We start from the raw sequence: 21,250 nt of genomic DNA on the forward strand, positions 1-21,250 counted from the left end.
AGCTACAAAAATGCCATAAAGCATACTATAATCAGATATGACTCTTCATTCAAACTTAGGAAGCATCCTCCTTCACTAAAATGAAAACCCAGGAATTCTGCTTCCAGGAATTAATCCAGCAAACAATACTGGGTACTTCCTAAATGCTCTTCAAGAGACGACTGGTTACATAAATGATATGATATCCAAGAGACAGTAGAGCAGGGATATGGAAACTTAACACAGACAACCTTCAAGTTGCACATTTTAATTTACAATTTTTAACGATAAAAAGGATTAGTTTACAAAAAGGGAAGTCCTTTATACAAAATAAGGATTTTTTTTTTTTCCATTTGTAAAGAGAATCCACTGAAATGTTTTGCCTTACCAAGTCAAAACTCAAATCGCTTGTTTTGGTAAAATTATTCCAGAAAGATAATCCAGACAAAATCAATAACGTCATCAGCTTCCTAATCATGTTTAAGAGGAATAACTTCATGAACATTTTGCCCTGAACAGAAGAGTTCTAAATACTTGTAAACCTTTAGGAAAAAAATGACTGCCCTCAGGCAGCTGATCAGTAAGAGGGTAAGCCGGAGACTCCGGGTCACGCATCAGAATCTTCTTACACATACTGTGAGTCCCCAGGCCTGTACAAGTGTACATGCAACATCACTGGAATAATGGCCTCTAAAATTTTACAAGTAAACTTTATTGTGGCCACAGGTCAACAATGAAACATATGACAGCTAAAGTTCAGACTCTCCCCACCTATTTTATCATATAAATTAAATATGAAGAGGTACACACAAACTCTATTCAAAATGAGAAGCTGTTTGCCAACTCTCATTTCCTAGGAAAACACACATCACACTGTTTAAGGGTGGGGAAGAACAGTCATCCTGTTAGAGCACAATGTCTCCTGAAAAGAAACTGATCAAAATGTTCGAAGCCTTTTTAGCTGCCTCAAAGTCTGGCAGTGACTAATACTGCTCCTAACAGACTTCTTTCAGCTAATGTCACCAAATAAAATAACTGTGTGAAAAGCCATGGCCTTCAAAAATCTTTATTTGGTTATAAGCCAAGCTCTGATGGGAAAAGCCCACCTATGAAAAAAAAAGCTGTGGGTATTGAAGCTGGTCTGATTCACAGAGCTTGTACATTCATGACTCAAAGTAACAGCCCTTCAAACCCAAATGATTCTAAAGCCATTACAACCTTAAATCATGTGTGATTTCCCTTTGATGTGCTTATATTAATTAGCTTTTAAAAATGATCCACGTGCAGACAGGAGCTGCACCTTCCTCAGAATCAATGGAAACATGACCAAAAAATGGAGGGTAGGCAAAAAAAAAAAAAAAAAAAAATGACATTATTTAAATCGAGTATGAGGGTCTCCCCTCTACCCTACTCAACGAACACATATCCAGAATGAGAATCAAATGGACTCAATGCCCAGGAGCCTCTCAAAGAGAGCATCTCCCTTTAGCCGACATGATCACCTAACAAAAAGCAACCCAACGACTCTGGGTACACACAGTCAGTTGGCCCTACATATGAAAGGCAAAGGGGCTGCATCTTCCACGGTTTAAACCTAACCCTGTGTTAGATGCAATGCCACTTCAGTCTTGTAGGAAAAAAAAAAAAAAACAGCAAAAACCTTCATATCTCATTAATACCAATCTGTGGTCCTCACTGACTCAGTGGTGCTTTTTTTTTATAAAAACACATCGGAAGAGGTGGCAAATGGTGACAACGGATGTCAGGTCGAAGCAATTCCGAAAGCTGAGAAAAGCGCTTCATCTGCTGCTTCAGTGTTCTCCCCCTATTGCTACAGTCCTGCCACCAAAGGGGGAAATCGTGTGAATATGATTGTTGTGGCCAAGCCTTGGCAAAAGTCAATAAATAAGAGGGCCTGTCAAAAGCAGAACAATTTTTTGGGCAACCTCTTCTAGTTGCAAATGTCGGGGGTGGGAAAAGAGGGAGGGAGGCATGTGTGCAAGGAGATAAGGGTCCTTTTGAGAAGGGTTTGGTGACCCCGCCCCAGCGCCCCAGTTCGGTCCCAGCAGACTAGGACCCGCTAAAACCCATTATTCAGATGGAAAGGGAAGAAGAGAATACACCAAAAAATGTAGTCAGTTGTGAAATTTGCACAGTTGGTGTTTGTTCTTCATAGCAGTAAGGACTTGAATGAGAATCGTGAAAATTGTGGAACACTTATATTTTTCTTCGGGATTTAAAAAACTTTTGTCTCGTACTGAAAGACTACATTCAGTGCGGGTCAGGTCCAACAGTGTTAGCTAGAAGGCGGTTGTTAAGCGCACCCAGCACTGGGAGGAAAGGTGGCCCGAGATCGGCTGCCCGAGGCCACCCCTTCACTGGTCTCCAAGTCGAAAGCCCTGGCCCCAGTTGTGCCTCCCGCCTCCACCATTCGGATCAGCAGCTCGCCTCATACTAGCAGGGGGCACGCCAAATCCTGACACTCCTCCTCTCCTACTGGGCAGCCAGCGGTACCTGGTGCAGAAAGATAGGGACGCAAAGGGAGAGAAGAGAAGAGAACAAAGTCACTTCCACGTAGTTACCTGAGCTCCGAGAATAGCTCCCTCTCCTGCTGCTCCCATGGCATCTGTCATGTCGAAGGTGGTGAGCGACAGTGTCTTATTTAACTTTGTCTTCTCTGTACTCGGCTCAATAACCTGACCACTGACGCATCTGTGTATCATGTTTTTTTTTTTTTAATTTTTTTTGAGATGGTGTCTCGCTCTGTCACCCAGACTGTGGTACAGTGGCACAATCTCGGCTCACTGCAACCTCTGCCTCTGGGTTCCAGCAATTCTCCTGCCTCAGCCTCCCAAGTACCTGTGATCACAGGCATGCGCCAACATGCCCAGCTAATTTCTTTGCATTTTTAGTAGAGACGGGGTTTCACCATGTGGGCCAGGCTGGTCTCGAACTCCTGACCTCAGCCAATCTGCCCATCTTGGCCTCCCAAAGTGCTGGGATTACAGGCATGAGCCACCGTGCCTGGCCCCATGTTTCTTAAATGTATTAAGATTTGAGCTAAATTCACACTCTGAACGTTTTTTTCTCTGCTTATAAAAGTAATCTATGCAGAACAGTATGGAAACAAAAATATTACACCCACAAGCCCAACAACCAAAGAATGACTGATAGCATCTTGGTATATCTAAATATGGATCAAACTAGATCAAGGATACAAAATAAATTCACTTTCAAAGGACAAATCCACAGCCTGCATATTTGAGCCTTGCACAGCATTTCCAAAAGGCTCTCAGCTGAGCCCATCAAAGGAGACTGGGGAAGAAGCTTTCTATGTTGGAAGTATGGGTATGTTTTAAAATGTATTCAGAATCTGCCTTCCAGTTACATCCTTCCCTTCTCACAGATGGTGGGAAAGCTAGGGCTGCAGAAGGTCAGATGATTTCCCACCTTAAAATTAATAAACTAAGTTCACAGAACAGCTAAGAGAACATAAACCCAAGCCTACACTCTCAATAGCATTTTCCAACTATTTCCCATCCTTGACTATTTTATTAGTAAACTGAGAATGTGTTTAAACCTATTCTACTTATCAGATCCTCATGTTTAAAATTTTGCTGAACTCAGAGAGCATGATCTGATACGTCTGCTTAAACCCTCCTCGGCAGCACGGTAAGCCATGACAGGTGACTTGTCCACAGCAGAAACCCTGAAGAGGACAGGCTTTATACTTGACCTTATACTAAAGCGGTTACTACGTGAACTTACTCAGGGAGCATTACCTTATACCAGGTGCTGCCTGCTTATAAATTCATCTGCTCTTCACAACAACCTCACAAGGCAGGCATTACTATTACTCCTGTTTTATAAACAAGAAAACTGAGCCAACACTGAGTGAAGCGCTTCAAAAGTGACAGAATTCCAACCCAGGCAGCCTGGCTGCAGAGCCTGCGCCCGGTGTTACTTGTTATACATGCCTCCTGCCTGGGAAGGGACAGCAGTCAGTGACTGGAGCCTGTTTACATCACACTCAATACCTTCATGCCTCTCCCCAAAACAGAAAACAACCCTTTTAAATACAAAATGTACTGTGTACAGAGAAGATGTAACTACTTCTCTAAATGGAAAAGGGTACTACAAATGGATCAGCACTCCATTTAGAAAAGTAGTTGCATCTCCTTCTACTCATCGCCTGCATTTTAAACAAATACAGCTTTACCATTAAATCAAGATGTATTTCTAAGCACTGGTTTCTCAACATCCATGCCTTCTGGTACAATAATATTCCTCCAAAGTACATCATAAAATAAAACACTTGCAAAAGGCATTGCTAGGGCTGTCTTGCTTTGCTACTCACTCTAAGACAATATGGAAGCCATCTCCACTGCTTAAGTAGATAGTGAAATTAAATGCAAGTAATTAGTATAAAAAGATACCCAATTATACATAATCAACAAAAATTTATGGTGATTTCCAAGCAGTTACTGCTTTTGCAAGGAGCTATATTTTGTCATCTGATCTGTATGCAAAATTTAACAGAAAGACTTCCACCAATGGAGGAAGTTCAAGTGGAAGGCAGACGCCAGGGCTCTGCTGATTTTGCCACTAGAATCTTGTATCCCATGTTGCCCACATTTGAGAAGTATCTACAAGCCGTTAAGTTAGAATATGGCCATTTAAAGTAAAGTAACTGTTGGCTGCCCCCCAAAAGCACCAAGCTTTTTTTAATTGATGCATCTGCCATCCTACTTGATAAACCTAGATCAGAAAGCCAAATGTGCTGTTATTATGTCCTTTGATAATTAGAAACCAGATTGGTCATTTGTTTTTTTAGCCTGAAGGCAATTCCAGGCTCAGAAGAGAAACAAGTTTCTTTTTAATTCTCTTAAAGAAAAACACACAAACCACGACTACAAATATGATGTATTTCTGTATATTACAGTTCACGATTTGAAATGTCTTTGAAAAACATAACCCTACCCTATAAAAGGAAGAGGAGAAAGATTTACTGCCCTCACTGATCCCTCAGAAGAATGACAGAACTGCAAAACATTAAAATTAGCAAGATGTGAAAGAGTTTGGTTTGTTTGTTTTTTTAAAAGCTTTTAAATGTAAGCTATTACGGCATATCCCTGACATAAGATTAGGCATGATTGTCAGGCAGGCTGTGACATCCAGATGGTGATTTAACTGGTCTCTTCTTCAACAGCCTTTTGCCTCACATGCTTTTGTGTGTAATAGTGCGCGTCTCCTCTCAGCTAGTCAAAATCCTGCTCTCCTACCCCCCACCTTTAAGAATATGGCAACTATCACGCCTGTAATTCCAACACTTGGGGAGGCCAAGGCGGGCAGATCATGAGGTCAGAAGATCAAGACCATCCTGGCCATGGTGAAACCCTGTCTCCACTAAAATACAAAAAATTAGCCACGCGTGGTGGCATGCACCTGTAGTCCCAGCTTCTCAGGAGGCTGAGGCAGGGCTTGAATCCAGGAGACGGAGGCTGCAGTGAGCCAAGATCATGCCACTGCACTCCAGCCTGGCAAAAGAGCAAGACTCCGTCTCAAAAAAAAAAAAAAAAAAAAAAAAAAAAAAAAAAAAAAAAGAATATGGCAACTAGCTTTTAACTTACTAAGAACCCACAACTGTGCTCCCAAAAGTGTATCTTACTCGTGCAGTCCTCTGAGACTTGGGCTTCCCCCACAATTTACAGACTTGCAAACTGAAGCTTGGAGGTTTGATTAAGTAACTTTCCCAATACAAAAACTGCCATCTGAGGGGACTAGGATTCAAACCCAAGTTGGTCTCAAAAATCAAAGCTGTTGCCCTTAGCGTCCCACTTCAGCAAACCCTAAAAGCAGATCAAGAGCACAAACTCCCAGGGGGCTGGGACTATACAAACCTCAAGTCTCTCATTTTAATGCTGAACAGTCCTGTAAAATGTCTATTCCATAGTATTTAATATTAAATTAAAATTGCTGACCAACAAGCTAACTTACCCTACCTTGGGCAAAATCATGGGTAAAAACTGATGTACCAAGAAAAGACACCCTGCTCCAGGTGCGGTGGCTCACGCCTGTAATTCCAGCACTTTGGAAGGCCGAGGTGGACAGATCACCTGAGGTCAGGAGTTTGAGCCTGACCAACATGGAGAAACCCCGTCTCTACTAAAAATACAAAATTAGATGGGTGTAGTGGCACATGCCCATAATCCCAGCTACTCGAGGCAAGAAAATCACTTGAACCCGAGAAGCGGAGGTTGCGATGAGCTGAGATCGCGCCCACTGCACTCCAGCCTGGGCAACAAGAGTGAAACTCCATCTCAAAAAAAAGAAAAAAGAAAAGAAAAGAAAAAACTCCCATTTCCCCAGCCCACTGCCTTGCACTCTAGAGTTGTGTCAGGTCCTCCAGCAGGCTCGGCGGGCTGAGATGCCTCCTGTGATGCTGGAATCTAGTCATCAGTGGTCCCTGGTTAAAGAGCACCAGGAACGCAACTGAGCCGAGGCTTTTATCCCTGACTTCCTGTGACTGTGTGACTAGGGTAAGTCATTTGTTGCCTCAGATTTCTCCATCAGATGGGGTGTGGGGGTAAATCCTACTCCTCATGGAGCTCTTATTAGAATGCATTTAGAACACAGGCAGTAAAATGATAGATGAGACAGGAAAAAACACTTACAAAAACTGAGGTGTGGATAGAAAATTTCTTCCTCCCAAGTCCATTGGGTATCTGAACATTAGGAAAAAATACAGATGTCCAACAAGATTTCCAATAAGCTCATTGATTACCCTGCAAAGAGAGCAGAATTAAAGACATTCAAGCAATACAGTGAGATGCATCAAGTTTTAACTTACTTTAATAGCATAGGGAAGAGAGCCTTCAAGGCAGCCCATTTAGTCCCTGGGAGTCTGTGAGAGCTGACAATGAGCCCTTTTGTAGTCTGAGTGGCAAATGCATTCTGAGGGAGACGGGAAATCAGTTCTGCTGAACCAATGAGGCCTGCCGCTCTTCAAGGCCAGCAGCCCCTCTGACATCGCTTCCAAGCACCAGCCCATCCTCAAAATATTGTTTTTGCTACTTCCTGCCTCAAGAGTTGGGGAATTTGCAAAGCAAGCTTCTGAATGCTTTCAGTCATGAATACTGTATTTGCAAAATGTGGGCAAACGTGAAAGCTACCAAGAGAGAAGTGTGGGAGTAAGGACAAGAGGAACAACAAATGCCTGTTCCCTCTTTCCTGGAGCCATTAAGCACCTCTCTCCTGCCTATTGTACCCTTGGATGTAAGACACCACAGAGATCACTTAGGAAAGCTGGCTTGAATCCTGTAATCCTAAAATCAACACTGACCTTCTTCAGTTTTCCCATGGCTTACATACAGGTCACCTCGAGGTTGTACAGATCTACTGTTACTTGTACATATCGTCTTTGTCTTCACCTGAAACATGATTCCTGTCAGGGACAAATCAACCCCTGCAACTACTTCCAGACTTCGCCTTCCTGAGTGGAAGAGTGGCTTTACCAAGCTCAGAACATGCTTTGCCCTATACAATCTGCTCCATTCATTCACTTCTCTAGGATCACACAGAGCAAATATGTCAGATACATGAAGAGCCAGTACTATGAAAATCGATTAAAATATCAAAAATAGTTCATAGTATAAGAAATGGGAGTTCCGGCTGGGTGCAGTGACTCAGGCCTGCAATCTCAGCACTTTGGTAGACCAAGGCAGGCAGATCATTTGAGGTCAGGAGTTCGAGACCAGCCTAGGTAACACAGCAAAACCTCATCTCTACAAAAAATACAAAAAGTGGCCAGGTGCGGTGGTGCACACCTGTAATCCCAGCTACTCCGGAGGCTGAGGCATGAGAACTGCTTGAACCCGGGAGGCAGGGGTTGCAGTGAGCCAACATCATGCCACTGCACTCCAGCCTTGGTGACAGATCGAGACCCCATCCGGAAAAAATAAATAAATAAATAAAAAGAAAAACTGAAGAAACGGGAATTCTTAGAGAAGCTGCACCTTGGTGTTCTCCCTTTAAAATTCTGCCTGGATAAATTAAAGGTATTCCTATGTCTAGTTCTAATTCCTGGCCAACAAACTGGATATTTGACCCTCGTGGGCCAAAAGTTCTGTATTATCAGGCAGGTGCAGTAGTTCACGCCTGTAATCCCAGCACTTTGGGAGGTCAAGGCAGGCGGAGTGTTTGAGGTCAAGAGTTTGAGACCAGCCTGGCCAATGTGGCAAAACCTTGTCTCTACTAAAAATAAAAAATAAATAAATAAAATAAGTAGCTGGGCACAGTGGCGGGCCCTTGTAATCCCAGCTACTCAGAGGCTGAGACAAGAGAATCGCTTGAACCTGGGAGGCAGAGGTTGCAATAACCCAAGATCACATCTGAATGACAAGAATGAAACTTACTCTCAAAAAACAAACAAACAAACAAACAAAAACAAAGTTCTCTCTTATCAAACCACTTGCAAAATGATATCCTATCTAAGAATCTGGATTTCTATGACTGGTCAGCAGTTTCCAAGGCATTCTGAAAATGCCTTAAGAATATAAGACATAGTAATTTTATACATAGCTCTTAGAGCAGTCAGACACAATCAATCTGAATAGTGAATCCAGAAATACACATTTATTCCTATACACACATAGGAACATACTGCGTGTAACAATAAATTCATAAAATCACAACCATTCAATATTCAATGTGCTTAAAGCCCTAAGATCTAATCAATTAGATGAAGTGAAATTATTCCTTAAGTATAAGGTTCTAATGCATCAATGCTGAGATTCTTTAAAGTTGTATAAAGATTAGAGAAACAGCTGGGCGCGGTGGCTCACGCCTGTAATCCCAGCACTTTGGGAGGCCGAGGCGGGTGGATCACGAGGTCAAGAGATCGAGACCAACCTGGTCAACATGGTGAAACCCCGTCTCCACTAAAATACAAAAAATTAGCTGGGCGTGGTGGCGCGTGCCTGTAATCCCAGCTACTCAGGAGGCTGAGGCAGGAGAATTGCCTGAACCCAGGAGGCGGAGGTTGCGGTGAGCCGAGATCGTGCCATTGCACTCCAGCCTGGGGTAACAAGAGCGAAACTCTGTCTCAAAAAAAAAAAAAGATTAGAGAAAGATATTTCCAATTTAATCTATCTAATATCACTTACGAGCCTCCGATGATATAGTTGAATCCGAGTATAACCCAGGGCAAATAGCAGGCCTAGGACAGAATGAACATACGAAAATGTGAGTATCCACATCTAAAGAGGACACAGCTCCTACAGGGACTGAAATGAGTAAGGATACACTGACCAGGGCTTTATAGAAATCCTCTGGAAGGTCACTGCAAAACTTCTCGGGTCAATCTAACATTATTCCCACTATATATAAACCTTCCTATCTAAAACTATACTTGAGTATTTACAACTGGAAGGATAGAGCACTTTGCTCATACATCTGATGCAATACAGGCCCTGCTGAATTACTATTAACAGCTTCAAAAAGTAAACGACTATCCTACAGATGCTACTAAAAGCAAGGCCCTGCCAGGCACAGTGGCTCATGCCTGTAATCCCAGCACTTTGGGAGGCCGAGACAAGCAGATGACAAGGTCAGGAATTCAAGACCAGCTTGGCCAACATGGTGAAACCCCATCTCTACTAAAAATACAAAAATTAGCCGGACATGGTGGCACACATCTGTAATCCCAGCTACTTGGGAGGCTGAGGGAGGAGAATCACTTGAACCCGGAAGATGGAGGTTGCAGTGGGCCAAGATCATGTCACTGCACTCCAGCCTGTGCAACAGACCAAGACTCCATCTCAAAAAAGCAAGGCCCATGAATAGAATCACACTAAGTTTCCAGCCAACAAATTGTGACAAATAAACATACCCTATCTTTTTAGGTTCTTCTTTTACGTATCTTGTGAAATTCCTCTCAATTTTTATCTCATTACACATTGATATCTTAAACTAATACTCTCCCAAATAAGAAAGCTCTCCAGATGAACTAAGCATTTGAGCCCCTTACCAAATTCAAGACATCATACCAAGAGCTGAAGGAGTTGTGAGAAACTTCACAAACTAGGAGAGAGAGGGTTATACTTAAATAACTTCACAGATACATATGCTAAGTCCTAAAGAGGAACACAAAGGATTGAAAATGCCCAAAGGTAAGACTCATTCTAGGCAGGAGACTCACGAAATATGTTCAGTTCCAACTCAAATTAAGAATGAGTAGGATTTGCCAGGCGCGGTGGCTCAAGCCTGTAATCCCAGTACTTTGGGAGGCCGAGGCGGGTGGATCACGAGGTCGAGAGATCGAGACCATCCTGGTCAACATGGTGAAACCCCGTCTCTACTAAAAATACAAAAAATCAGCTGGGCATGGTGGCTCATGCCTGGAATCCCAGCTACTCAGGAGGCTGAGGCAGGAGAATTGCCTGAACCCAGGAGGCGGAGGTTGCGGTGAGCCGAGATCGCGCCATTGCACTCCAGCCTGGGTAACAAGAGCGAAACTCTGTCTCAAAAAAAAAAAAAAAAAGAATGAGTAGGATTTACATGAAGAAGAGAATCTGGATGCTACAGGTGGGACATTCGAACTTTGGGAAAGAATGTACAGAGAGAAGTGTTTGGGAGCAGAAACAATCTGTCTCAGCTACAGTGTAAAGCAAGTAACAGGGAACAAGGGAGTGATAAGAACAGATTTTTTTTTTTTGGTGGAAATTAATTTATTGTTATGATTATACTAAATTCCTTAGATTTTTCATAGTTAAATAAAGACATTTGTTTTTCAGGATCAAAAACCCTCAATTACACAGCTCTTTTCAATTATAGAAGTTAGAGTCATAAATACAAATGTAATTGATTTTACATAATCAAGGCTGATTCACTAATAAGACCAGTTGTCACTATTTGCTTATTAAATTTTTCCTAATCACATTTGGTGAAAGTGAAACAACTCTTAACATTTACCAAGAACATTTTTTATCAACGAGCAACAGTTCAGCTCTTTAAAGCTCATGCTTTTGTTTCATCAGTACTATTAAAATACATTTTCTTGTGTAAGGGATTGTAGAAGATAAATCTGAGACATACAAGTGATGAAGAACAGATTTTTAAAGGCAGGGTTTCACATGAGTTATCTCTCCTTCTCTCTAACACACACGGGTAAGATAACTCAGGGACATATCCCTGAGGGGCCCAAGGTACAGAGGGATTGAAGAAGAAACGAAAGCCAGCAAAGGACTCCCGGTTGGCTAACAGAGCTGGGACTGAGGAGGGCAGAAAGGGGCTTGCCTATGGTACGCTGCTCTGCAGTGACCTCTCCTGGATAAGTCAGAAAGTACATCTCTGGACTAAAGAGGGATTTCTGCAAAGACTAACGAAAAGGAAGCTTTTCCAACCAAGGTAAAGTACCTTAAATCGTGTTCCAAACCAAAATGATACAATCATGTCTCTGTTCAGCTGGGCCCAGACATAAAGTACTGACATGATCAGAGGAATCATCAGCAACTGCAAAAGAAGTTGACATGTAAAAACCAGGCTCCAGAGGCACTTTAAAAAAGTGTTTATCTACTGTGCTTTTTACCCCTCCTCTTCAAAAAAATCCTCATCTGGGTAAAGAGAAACTCAACTGATCAGAATTATAAATTGATCCTATTATTTAATTTATCATGCAATGAATGCTACAAAATCCTATAATAAAACACAACAAAACTATATTGTTTTAGATGGATTCAGAAACTTAGAGTCAAGCTGTTATTTACAAAAAGCAACCAACAAAGCATTACCATATGATCTCAATTTTTTAAAAACGTCCATATACATGCCTAGAAAATAGACAACCATTAGTGTCAATGTTCGAACACTAAAAAGAAGCCAGAAATGAACAAGGAAAGCAGTGATTTAGATAACTCATATAAGATCTTCAAGCTGACTTAAGATCTTTAAAATAAAACAGCTATAATTCTGTAATTTCAAAATACCACATAATTAACCCCTAATAGTTAATGCAATTTCAACTTCTGACAAAGGCCATTAATAGTATATTTGAAACATATAAAAGGGCAAATAGATAGTTTAAAGGGACACTTACCTGCATATCCATTGCTAATCCAGTAATCTTGGTTGGTAAAGTTAAAGATCAGACATAAAAAAAGCATTCTGTACCTAGTCAAGACTGATGTGGTTATTTTCCTCCCATTTAAAAGTTCACTTGGCCAGGTGTAATTTGGCTCATGCCTGTAATCTCTGCACTTTGGAAGGCCAACATGGGAGGATTGCTTGAGGCCAGGAGTTCCAGACCAGCCTGGGCAACATAGCGAGACCCCCATCTCTAATTTATAGATATATATTTTTTTGTTTTAATTTTAAAAAATTGTTTAAGTTAATTTAATTCCAGTGTTCTGAAGGAAGATCCTTTTCTATAGTTCAGATTGCTTAAAACATTCCACAACACAAAGATATCTGATCTTCATTATGCACACCCCATTAGGTGTCATGACAAGGATAAGCAGAAATCAACAGCTTCAGCAGATGACTTAGTCTGGTCAGCTGGCATCCTTTTTCTCTGCCATTGCATGTTAACATCTCTCCTTCAAATAAAGAATGAAGATGCCTGTATCCTTTGAAGGAAATAATCATTCTACTTACATTCTCGGGGCTCTGTGGCATGGTTAAAGTCCAAAATATTTCCTTCCTTCCCTTAAAGGAGGGGAAAGGGCATCCACGGTGCCACATTTGCTGGCCCTTGGCCAAGTGTAAATGGAAGCTGAGCCCAAGGGCAACTTTGAGCTCACCAATTCTGCACGGGACCTGAGACATCAAGAGCTGCTGTTGCTCTCAACATCTGTGAGAGTCCTGCAGTTGGGCGACTGCTGACAACTGCTATTGAGACAGAGCAGAGAGACCTACTGGGCCCCTTCCCAGAGCTGGGTACTTTATAGAGGGACTGAATTACTATAGAGGAGGACAGCAATGAAGTCAGAAAAGGGTGCCAGTTGTAAATTAATGTTCTGATAAGGACCACAGATTTCAAAGCTGTTTCATGGCATGGACTCTCTTTGTGCCTCAGTCAACAAGCTGTCACACATGAGAACACAGAGAACTAGGAACAAAAAGAGGGAACAGTCATAAAACTACCCAACCAAAGGTGGAAAAAATTTGCACAAAGGCAATGGCTTAGAGCATCACTCAAGGGCTATGTGATTTACTACAGCTTTAAAAAAAAAAAACAAAAACAAAAAAACAAAAAAAAACTTTAATTATTATTAACTGCAGTCAACAAAAATGCAAATATTATAATTTCAAATTTTTATAGAATAGTATCTATTTCCCCAAACCTGGAAAAAAACTGGTTTATTTCTGGCCCCAAATCACGGATTGAAGGATACCACGATGCAAATCCAGTTAAAGAGGAGCATGAATAAATAGTCTGCTGGCCTCCCATCAAAAGCTCCTGGGAACAAAAACAAGCCAAATGTCACGGTTCAGAATTTCAAAACAAAGTAACATCTATGAAGAGAAACACTTCAAAACGTTATAGAAAAAGCCAAAATGAGAACATTTTTAAAATCACTCATCTCTAGAAAAGAGAATTTTTTAAAATATCCAAACAATGTCCTCAATAAAGCCCTGAATCAAAGTCACCTGAGTAAGGTTCATCTGTGCTCTCCTAATTGAATTCCAGTAAGTGACATGCTCTGACTACCACAGGCTAAAACAGACCCAGAGGAAGTACAGTCAATTCCGCAGCTATGAGTCCTGCATCCCAAAGACCAGTGAGGCCCCCCAAGCTCCCTCCCAGCCTGTCAGCCTTTCCTTCTTGGCTCTCACCATGATCTGATGGCTGCATTTGGGACTACACGCTTGATCCCTGGCCTCTCCCACTAGACCACAAGCTCTGTTGGAGGAGGAACCTCGTTTGTCTCCTGTTGCATCTCCTCCAGCATAGCTATGCTGGGAGGCACTTACCATTATCATTAGAAACACATATATACACACAAGCCACCTGTCCCGCACTGGCCTTAGATATGGAAAAGAAAGTCTCTGTCTTCCAGGGCCTTACATTCTACCAGGAGAAAACAATGTGGGGGACGGAGGGAATAAAGCATCAGCCAAACCTTGCCATAGCCTCTGACTCAGTCCTCATACTGCAACTGGCAGGGAGAACGGAAAGACCTATGACCCACTTCTTACACCTGAGGAGTTAAGGTCACATGACCAAAGTCACAGAGCTTGTTAGAAGCAGAGTGACGTCTAATTACTAGCACAGTGCTCCTGTCACTGCACCATATGCCTTGCTGGGCAGAATAATCAACAACGGCCTAGCTCTCTTTTTTTTTTTCTTTATCTTTTTTGAGACAGAGTACCACTCTGTTACCCAGGCTGGAGTGCAGTGCCACGATCTCAGCTCACTGCAACCTCTGTCTCCCAGGTACAAGCAATTCTCCTGGCTCAGCCTCCCAAGTAGCTGGGATTACAGGTGTCCACTGCCACACCCAGCTAATTTTTGTATTTTTAGTAGAGACGGGGTTTCACCATGTTGGCCAGGCTGGTCCTAGCTCTCTTACAAGCATGATTCCTAATGCCTTCAGTTACAAGACTTTAAGGGAAGCAAAAAAAGAAACAGCAATGACTGCACAATCACTCTAGCTTGAAAGTTATTTTCCCTTCCTGCTCCACATCCCCTCACAGTTACATGCCATCGCTAGTCAGTTTAATAAAAAGAAACCCAACAAGTGTCAGTGAGGCAAAAAGATATATCTAAAAGAAAAGAGGTTTCCAGCAAAAGTGTCTTCTCCTCTCCTTTATTTCTCCCTTGATACCTTGAAGCACACTTCAGCCAGCGTTAAGCAGACCTAATGCTAGAGGATCACAATGATGAATCAGAGCTAAAATTCTAACACTATTTCTCATTTTCAATAACAGCTGTGCTTCCTTTGATGTGGCTTTGGCTGTCTGATTCCTAAGGAGTCTTTAGACTGAGTACTTAAAATATTGTAATCATATCAATTATGGTACTGTATTATCTGGCATGCTTGCAACTGAGAATTTACAAATTAACTGGTTTCAAATTACAGTCTTCCAGTTCAAATCAGAAACCTCATAAATGAGCCAACTCTGCTATATACCTAACAATTTAGCCAGGCAGGAAAAGATGCAGGTGGCAAACATTTTGTTAAGATGTTAACTTAAAGCTATGTGGTTGAGAGATTTCTCCCAGAAAACTAAGTGAACCTGGGTTCCAGTCCTAGCTCCGTATATTCAAAGAGCTTTGCGACTTTTGGGACATGTCACCACCACTCCAGATGACTGTTTTCTTATCTATGAAATAAGGGTGTTAAATAGAATGACTCTAAAGTTCCTCTCTACATGTTTATAACAGTTATTATTCATAATGGTCAAAAAACGAAACCAAGTCAAATGTCTATCAACTGATGACTGAATAAATTAAAAGGAGGTATATCCATACAATGGACTCTTACTTGGCAATAAAACGGAATGAAGTACTGACACATGCTATATGAAAGAATCTTGAAAACATTATGCTATGTAAAAGATGTTAAGTCACAAAAGGCAACATATCGTGTGATTTTGTTTTAAGAAATGCCCAGAACAGGCAAATCTAAAGAGGTAATAAGATCAGTGGTTTTAGCTGGGTACAGTGGCTCGCATCTGTAATATCAGCACTTTGGGTAGCTGAGGTGGGCAAACCACTTGCGGTCAGGAGCTTGAGACCAGCCTGGCCAACATGGTGAAACCCCGTCTACTAAAAATACAAAAATTAGCCAAATGTGGTGGTGTACACCTGTAGTCCCAGCTGCTCAAGAGACTGAGACATGAGAATTGCTTGAACCTGAGATGCAGAGGTTGCAGTGAACCAAGATAGCACCACTGCACTCCAGCCTAGGTGACAGAGTGAGACTCTGTCTCAAAAAATAATAATCATCATCAGTGGTTTCCTAAGGCATCTGGGGGAGGAAGGGTTTAAATGAAAAGAGGGAGGGGCTGCTAATGGCAGGGTTTTTTTGGGGGGTGGTGAAATATTATAAAAATGAATGTGATAATGACTATGCAACTCTGTCAAAATACTAAAAACCAATGAATTGTGTGTACTTGAAGTGAGTACGTTGTATGGTATGTGAATTATATCTCAACAAAGCTGTAAAAAAAAAATGCCTCTCAGCTCAAGCACTTCAAAATGCCCTGTAGTTGGTGAGTAGGGAATGAGGGGGCAACTTACAAGAATCAAAGCAAATAAAAGAGACCAGTGACCTAATAATCTCACAGATTTGTCCTAAATTGGTAGTCGAGGAGAATAACACTACAATTTGTTTTATTACCTGACTACGTAATAGGGATGGGTAAACAGATTCAAAGACTTTAAATACGCACAAGCAAACAAAAATTAAAAGCAGCCATTGGCCAGGCGCGGTGGTTCACGCCTGCAATCCCTGCACTTTGGGAACTCAAGGCAGGTGGATCACTTGACGTCAGGAATTCGAGACCAGCCTGGCCAACATGGCCAAACGTCACCTCTACCAAAAATATAAAAATTAGCCAGGCGTGGTGGTGCACACCTATAATCCTAGCTAATCAGGAGGCTGAGGCACAAGAATCGCTTGAACCCAGGAGGCAGAGGTTACAGTGAACCAAGACCATGCCACTGCACTCCAGCCTGGGTGACAAAGTGAAATTGTATCTCAAAAAAAAAAAAAAAAAAAAAAAAAAAAAAAATAGGTCATGGAATTATTGCAATTTAGGTTTAATAACAACATTATAATTATTTCTTAAGTCCTTACAGCTCAGAGCTAAATTCTGAAATATTTATGAATGAAATATCTGGTATTTTGCTTCAGATAATCAAGGGTAGAGGACAGCCATAGATATGGATAAAACAAGACTGGCTATGAGATAACTATTAGAGGTGATAACCATTAGATGGTTAGGGAGGGGTTCATACTGTCACACACTATGACATGGATGAACCTTAAAACACTGTTCTAAGTGAAAGATGCCAGTCACCAAAGGACATTTGAAATGTCCTGAATAGGTAAATCCATACACATGTAAAGTAGATTAGTGGTTGCCAGAGGCTGGGAGGAGGGAAAGAGGGGTGTAGAGTGACTGCTTCAGCTTTTTAGTGGGTGATGAAAATGTTCTGGAATTAGACTGTGGTGATGACTGCATAACATTGTGAATATACTAAAGACCACTGAATTGTACACCTTAAAATGGTTACAACAATGGATTTTATGTTATGTGAATTTGGTCTTAATAAAAAGAAAAAGGGTTCATTGACTTTTCCCTCCACTTCTGCATATGTTTGAAATTTTCCCAGAATAAAATTTTAAATAACTGATCATAGATCATCCATACTTAATCTATTTTACTATTGATATAACATTTACTATCAATATAAAAAAGTTACTCCAGCTGGGCACAGTGCCTCACACCTTTAATCCCAGCACTTTGGGAGGTAAAGGTGGGGAGATCTCTCAAGCCCAGGAGTTCAAGACCAGTTTGGGCAACATGGTGAAACCCCATCTCTACAAAAAATACAAAAATCAGCCAGGTGTGGTGGTCTACACCTACACTCAGAGCTACTCAGGAGGCTAAGGTGGGAGGATCACTTGAACCCAGGCAGTCAAGGCTTCAGGGAACCATGACCGTACCACTACACTCCAGCCTGGGTGACAGAGCAAAACCCTGTCTCAAAAAAAAAAAAAAAAAATTACTCTAATAACTTAATCCTCAATTAAGCTACACCAGAAACGCAGAATGCTAAGCACTCAGTATCATAATGGGTCCGACCGGAACAAAGGAGAATAAAAATCACGTATTCTGGTAGATTTAAAGATCAAACCCCTGATATGGAGGTGAGAGGCCTAGCTGTCAGTTTCACTTCTGCCAAGTTACTTCACTTCCTTGAATCTCCTATTCATCTTTTGATAAAACTCAGGAAACTAAAATAGGTTCCTCCCAATAGCAATATAATAATCTGTAACCTTACACTTTGTATTAATACAATTTCTTTCTTTTCAAAAAGAACCTAGTAGCAAATGCCAATTTAAGGAAAAATGTTATTTGACATCAAATACCTATCCTACTATTTCTTTGCAGTGATGAGCTTGATTCACTATTCTCAACCACACGAGCACTGACTTCTATTTAAGGGTAGTTCAGAGTTCTCTACCCTGAGCTAATAGCCTGCAGGTTTACAGAGTCTCTGAAGTCAGTCAATCTTTTCAAAATCATTTAAATTTAACAAAATTATATCCATATTTTAACACAGTATATTCATGTAATGTTTCTTTAGTATAAGCACTCAGAACAGGATGTAAGGTATTGTAGGAAATAAAAGACAATTCAGTAAGACACTTTTAAGAAAAGATTTTTAGAACATACCCATAACATTACATAGGTTGGCTAGACATAGTGGCTCACACCTATAATCACAGCACTTTGGGAGGCTGAGGCAGGCAGATCACTTGAGGTCAGTAGTTCAAGATCAGCTTGGCCAACAGGGTGAAACCCCATCTCTACTAAAAATATGAAAATTAGCCAGGCAAGGTGGCAGGTGCCTGCAATCTCAGCAATTCAGGAAGCTGAGGCAGAGAATTGCTTGAACCCTGGAGGCAGAGGCTTCAGTAAGCTAACATAGTACTACTGCACTCCAGCCTGGGCGACAGAGCAAGACTGCCTCCAAAAAAAAAAAAAAAAATTACATAGGTACTCATACCTGACAAACTACCATATATTATTAAATCTTGGCTATATATTGTTAGAGTTTTTCAATCAGAGAACAAATCAGGCTTTTGATTACAGAAATTCGTGTTTTTCAACCCCAATCTAGGAGGCATGTATACTGCAACCCAATTTTGCACTGAAAGACAAGGACTACTGTGAAAGAAATGGGTGAGACCATCAAAACTTATGACAGGCACACAGGTCAGCCACTAAGGAGATGGGCAAGACACATCAACCTCTGATCTGCTGCATCTATAAAATGGTAACACTGCTACTTATACCTCAGGATGTTGTGAGGATTAAAAATCGAATAATCGGCCAGGCACAGTGGCTCACATGTGTAATTCCAGCACTTTGGGAGGCCAAGGTGGACAGATCACAAGGTCAAGAGATCAAGAACATCCTGGCCAACATGGTGAAACCCTGTCTCTACTAAAAATACAAAAATTAGCAGGGCGTGGTGGCACTAGCCTGTAATCCCAGCTACTCGGGAGGCTGAGGCAGGAGAATTACTTGAACCCAGGAGGTGGAGGTCGCAGTGAGCCAAGATTGCACCACTGCACTCCAGCCTGGCAACAGAGTGAGACTCTGACTCAAAAAAAAAAAAAAAAAAAAACAAATAATTTACGTGCCTAGTACAGTCCAGGCACAGTCACTGAGCATTTACTATCCTTATGTAATTTCCTTTTGTAATGCTAACTGCCCTCCAAATCTCTCCAAAGTAAACACATGGATTAGTAAATTAGAAAGAAACAATACTTAAAACAACTATGGGTAACATACCTGTTTCAAGTCGTGTAGAATACTGATATAAGAAATATAAATTGACCAAATAAAGAAATCCAGTTCCTGGACCCACGGGGAAATAAAAGGTGGCTGTGATTGGCCTCCAAACCTGTCCAGGTCAAAATAAACACAGCTGTTAGTTTCTGTAAGCCTGGTTTTTTTTCCTTTTAACTAAACAAAATTAACCCCTACAAAGCATGCTCCTCAATGTGTTGGAGTGACACTATGAACACAATTCGAAAAGACTACTGAAGAAAAGTGTTCATACCAATTACAATCACATCAATTTGTAAATCAATGGAATAAAGCAACATCATAAAATAAGCAACAAATATTTCTAAACAAGCTGAAACAAAATCAATACTATATGAGTACACGGTTAGTCTTTACTGAGATCAGGCATCCAATTAAGCATCAAAAATAAATTACAAAGGCCTAATTTTTGACAATACAGTAATGCCTCTATTTAGGGAAAGAATATTCTGGAATGACAAACCTTGTCCAAAAATACCACATTCAAAGGTAGAAGTAAAATAACAATTTTTTTATTCAAACCAATGCACTAAATAGGCAACAGGGACACTTTTTCTTTAAAAACATTTCCCCCCAACCAATTAAAAAAAAAAAAAGCCAGGCACGGTGGCTCAAGCCTGTAATCCTAGCACTTTGGGAGGCCGAGGCGGGTGGATCACGAGGTCGAGAGATCGAGACCATCCTGGTCAACATGGTGAAACCCCGTCTCTACTAAAAATACAAAAAATTAGCTGGGCGTGGTGGCACGTGCCTGTAATCCCAGCTACTCAGGAGGCTGAGGCAGGAGAATTGCCTGAACCCAGGAGGCGGAGGTTGCGGTGAGCGGAGATCGCGCCATTGCACTCCAGCCTCAGCAACAAGAGCGAAACTCCGTCTCAAAAAAAAAAAAAAAAAAGAAGAAGACAGGTCCAAAGTAACAAGTAGGCCAGGCACAGTGGCTTATGCCTACAATCCCAGCACTTTGGGAGGTCGAGACGGGCGGATCACCTAAGGTCAGGAGTTCAAGACCAGACTAGCCAACATGGTTAAACCCTATCTCTACTAAAATTACAAAAAATTAGCCAAGTGTGGTGGCGGGCACCTGTAACCTCAGCTACTTGGAAGGCTGAAGCAGGAGAATCCCTTGAACCTGGGAGGTGGAGGTTGCAGTGAGCCGAGACCACACAACTGCAGTCCAGCCTGGGCAACAAGAGTGAAACTCCATGTCAAAAAATAAAATAAAATAAATAAGTAAACCTCACTCCCAACCTCCAATCTCCTGTTCCCTTTCCAACAACAGCTGATCAATGTCTTGTATTTCCTCTAAGAAATATGTGTTACTATTATTCATTCTTCTTTATTCTACTCACTGTTTTATACCTGGTTCATTCCCAACAAAATATTTTTATTGGCTTCATAGTATTCCTTTTATGTGAATGTCTAAACTTTTGCTTAAACTGTTATAATGACACAATGAATATTCTTGTATGTCCTCTTTGTATGTGTATATACAGAATAAGTTCCTGTCAAATCTGCTAGAGCAACAGACATAGCATTTATTTTGGTAGATATTGCCAAATGCCTACAAAAATGTTTAATTTATACTTCCTCCTAAAAAGCAGACGAATGGTTGTCTTCTCGCCATACTCTCACCATTTAGCGTATCATCTGAAAACTAATTTTTATCTGCATCATGAGAAGTCAAGCACCTTTTCATGTTTTA

At 41.2% G+C, this 21,250-nt stretch overlaps 1 protein-coding gene across 1 annotated transcript in view; it reads right to left on the minus strand.

Moving 5' to 3' along the window:
- Positions 1–231: 231 nt before the first annotated feature.
- Positions 232–21,250, minus strand: part of DERL1 (derlin 1) — a 32,779-nt gene continuing 11,760 nt past the window's right edge. The window contains exons 2-8 of the mRNA XM_003933095.4: positions 19,513–19,624; positions 13,371–13,435; positions 12,074–12,100; positions 11,395–11,490; positions 9,144–9,196; positions 6,654–6,764; positions 232–2,493 (exon numbers count right to left, since the gene is read on the minus strand). Of these exons, the coding sequence (XP_003933144.1) occupies positions 2,355–2,493; positions 6,654–6,764; positions 9,144–9,196; positions 11,395–11,490; positions 12,074–12,100; positions 13,371–13,435; positions 19,513–19,624 (603 nt within the window). The 3' untranslated portion in view covers positions 232–2,354. The remainder of the gene's footprint in view (positions 2,494–6,653; positions 6,765–9,143; positions 9,197–11,394; positions 11,491–12,073; positions 12,101–13,370; positions 13,436–19,512; positions 19,625–21,250) is intronic.

This window comes from Saimiri boliviensis, chromosome 15 (genome assembly GCF_048565385.1).
Source record: "Saimiri boliviensis isolate mSaiBol1 chromosome 15, mSaiBol1.pri, whole genome shotgun sequence".
Taxonomy (NCBI): Eukaryota; Metazoa; Chordata; class Mammalia; order Primates; family Cebidae; genus Saimiri; species Saimiri boliviensis.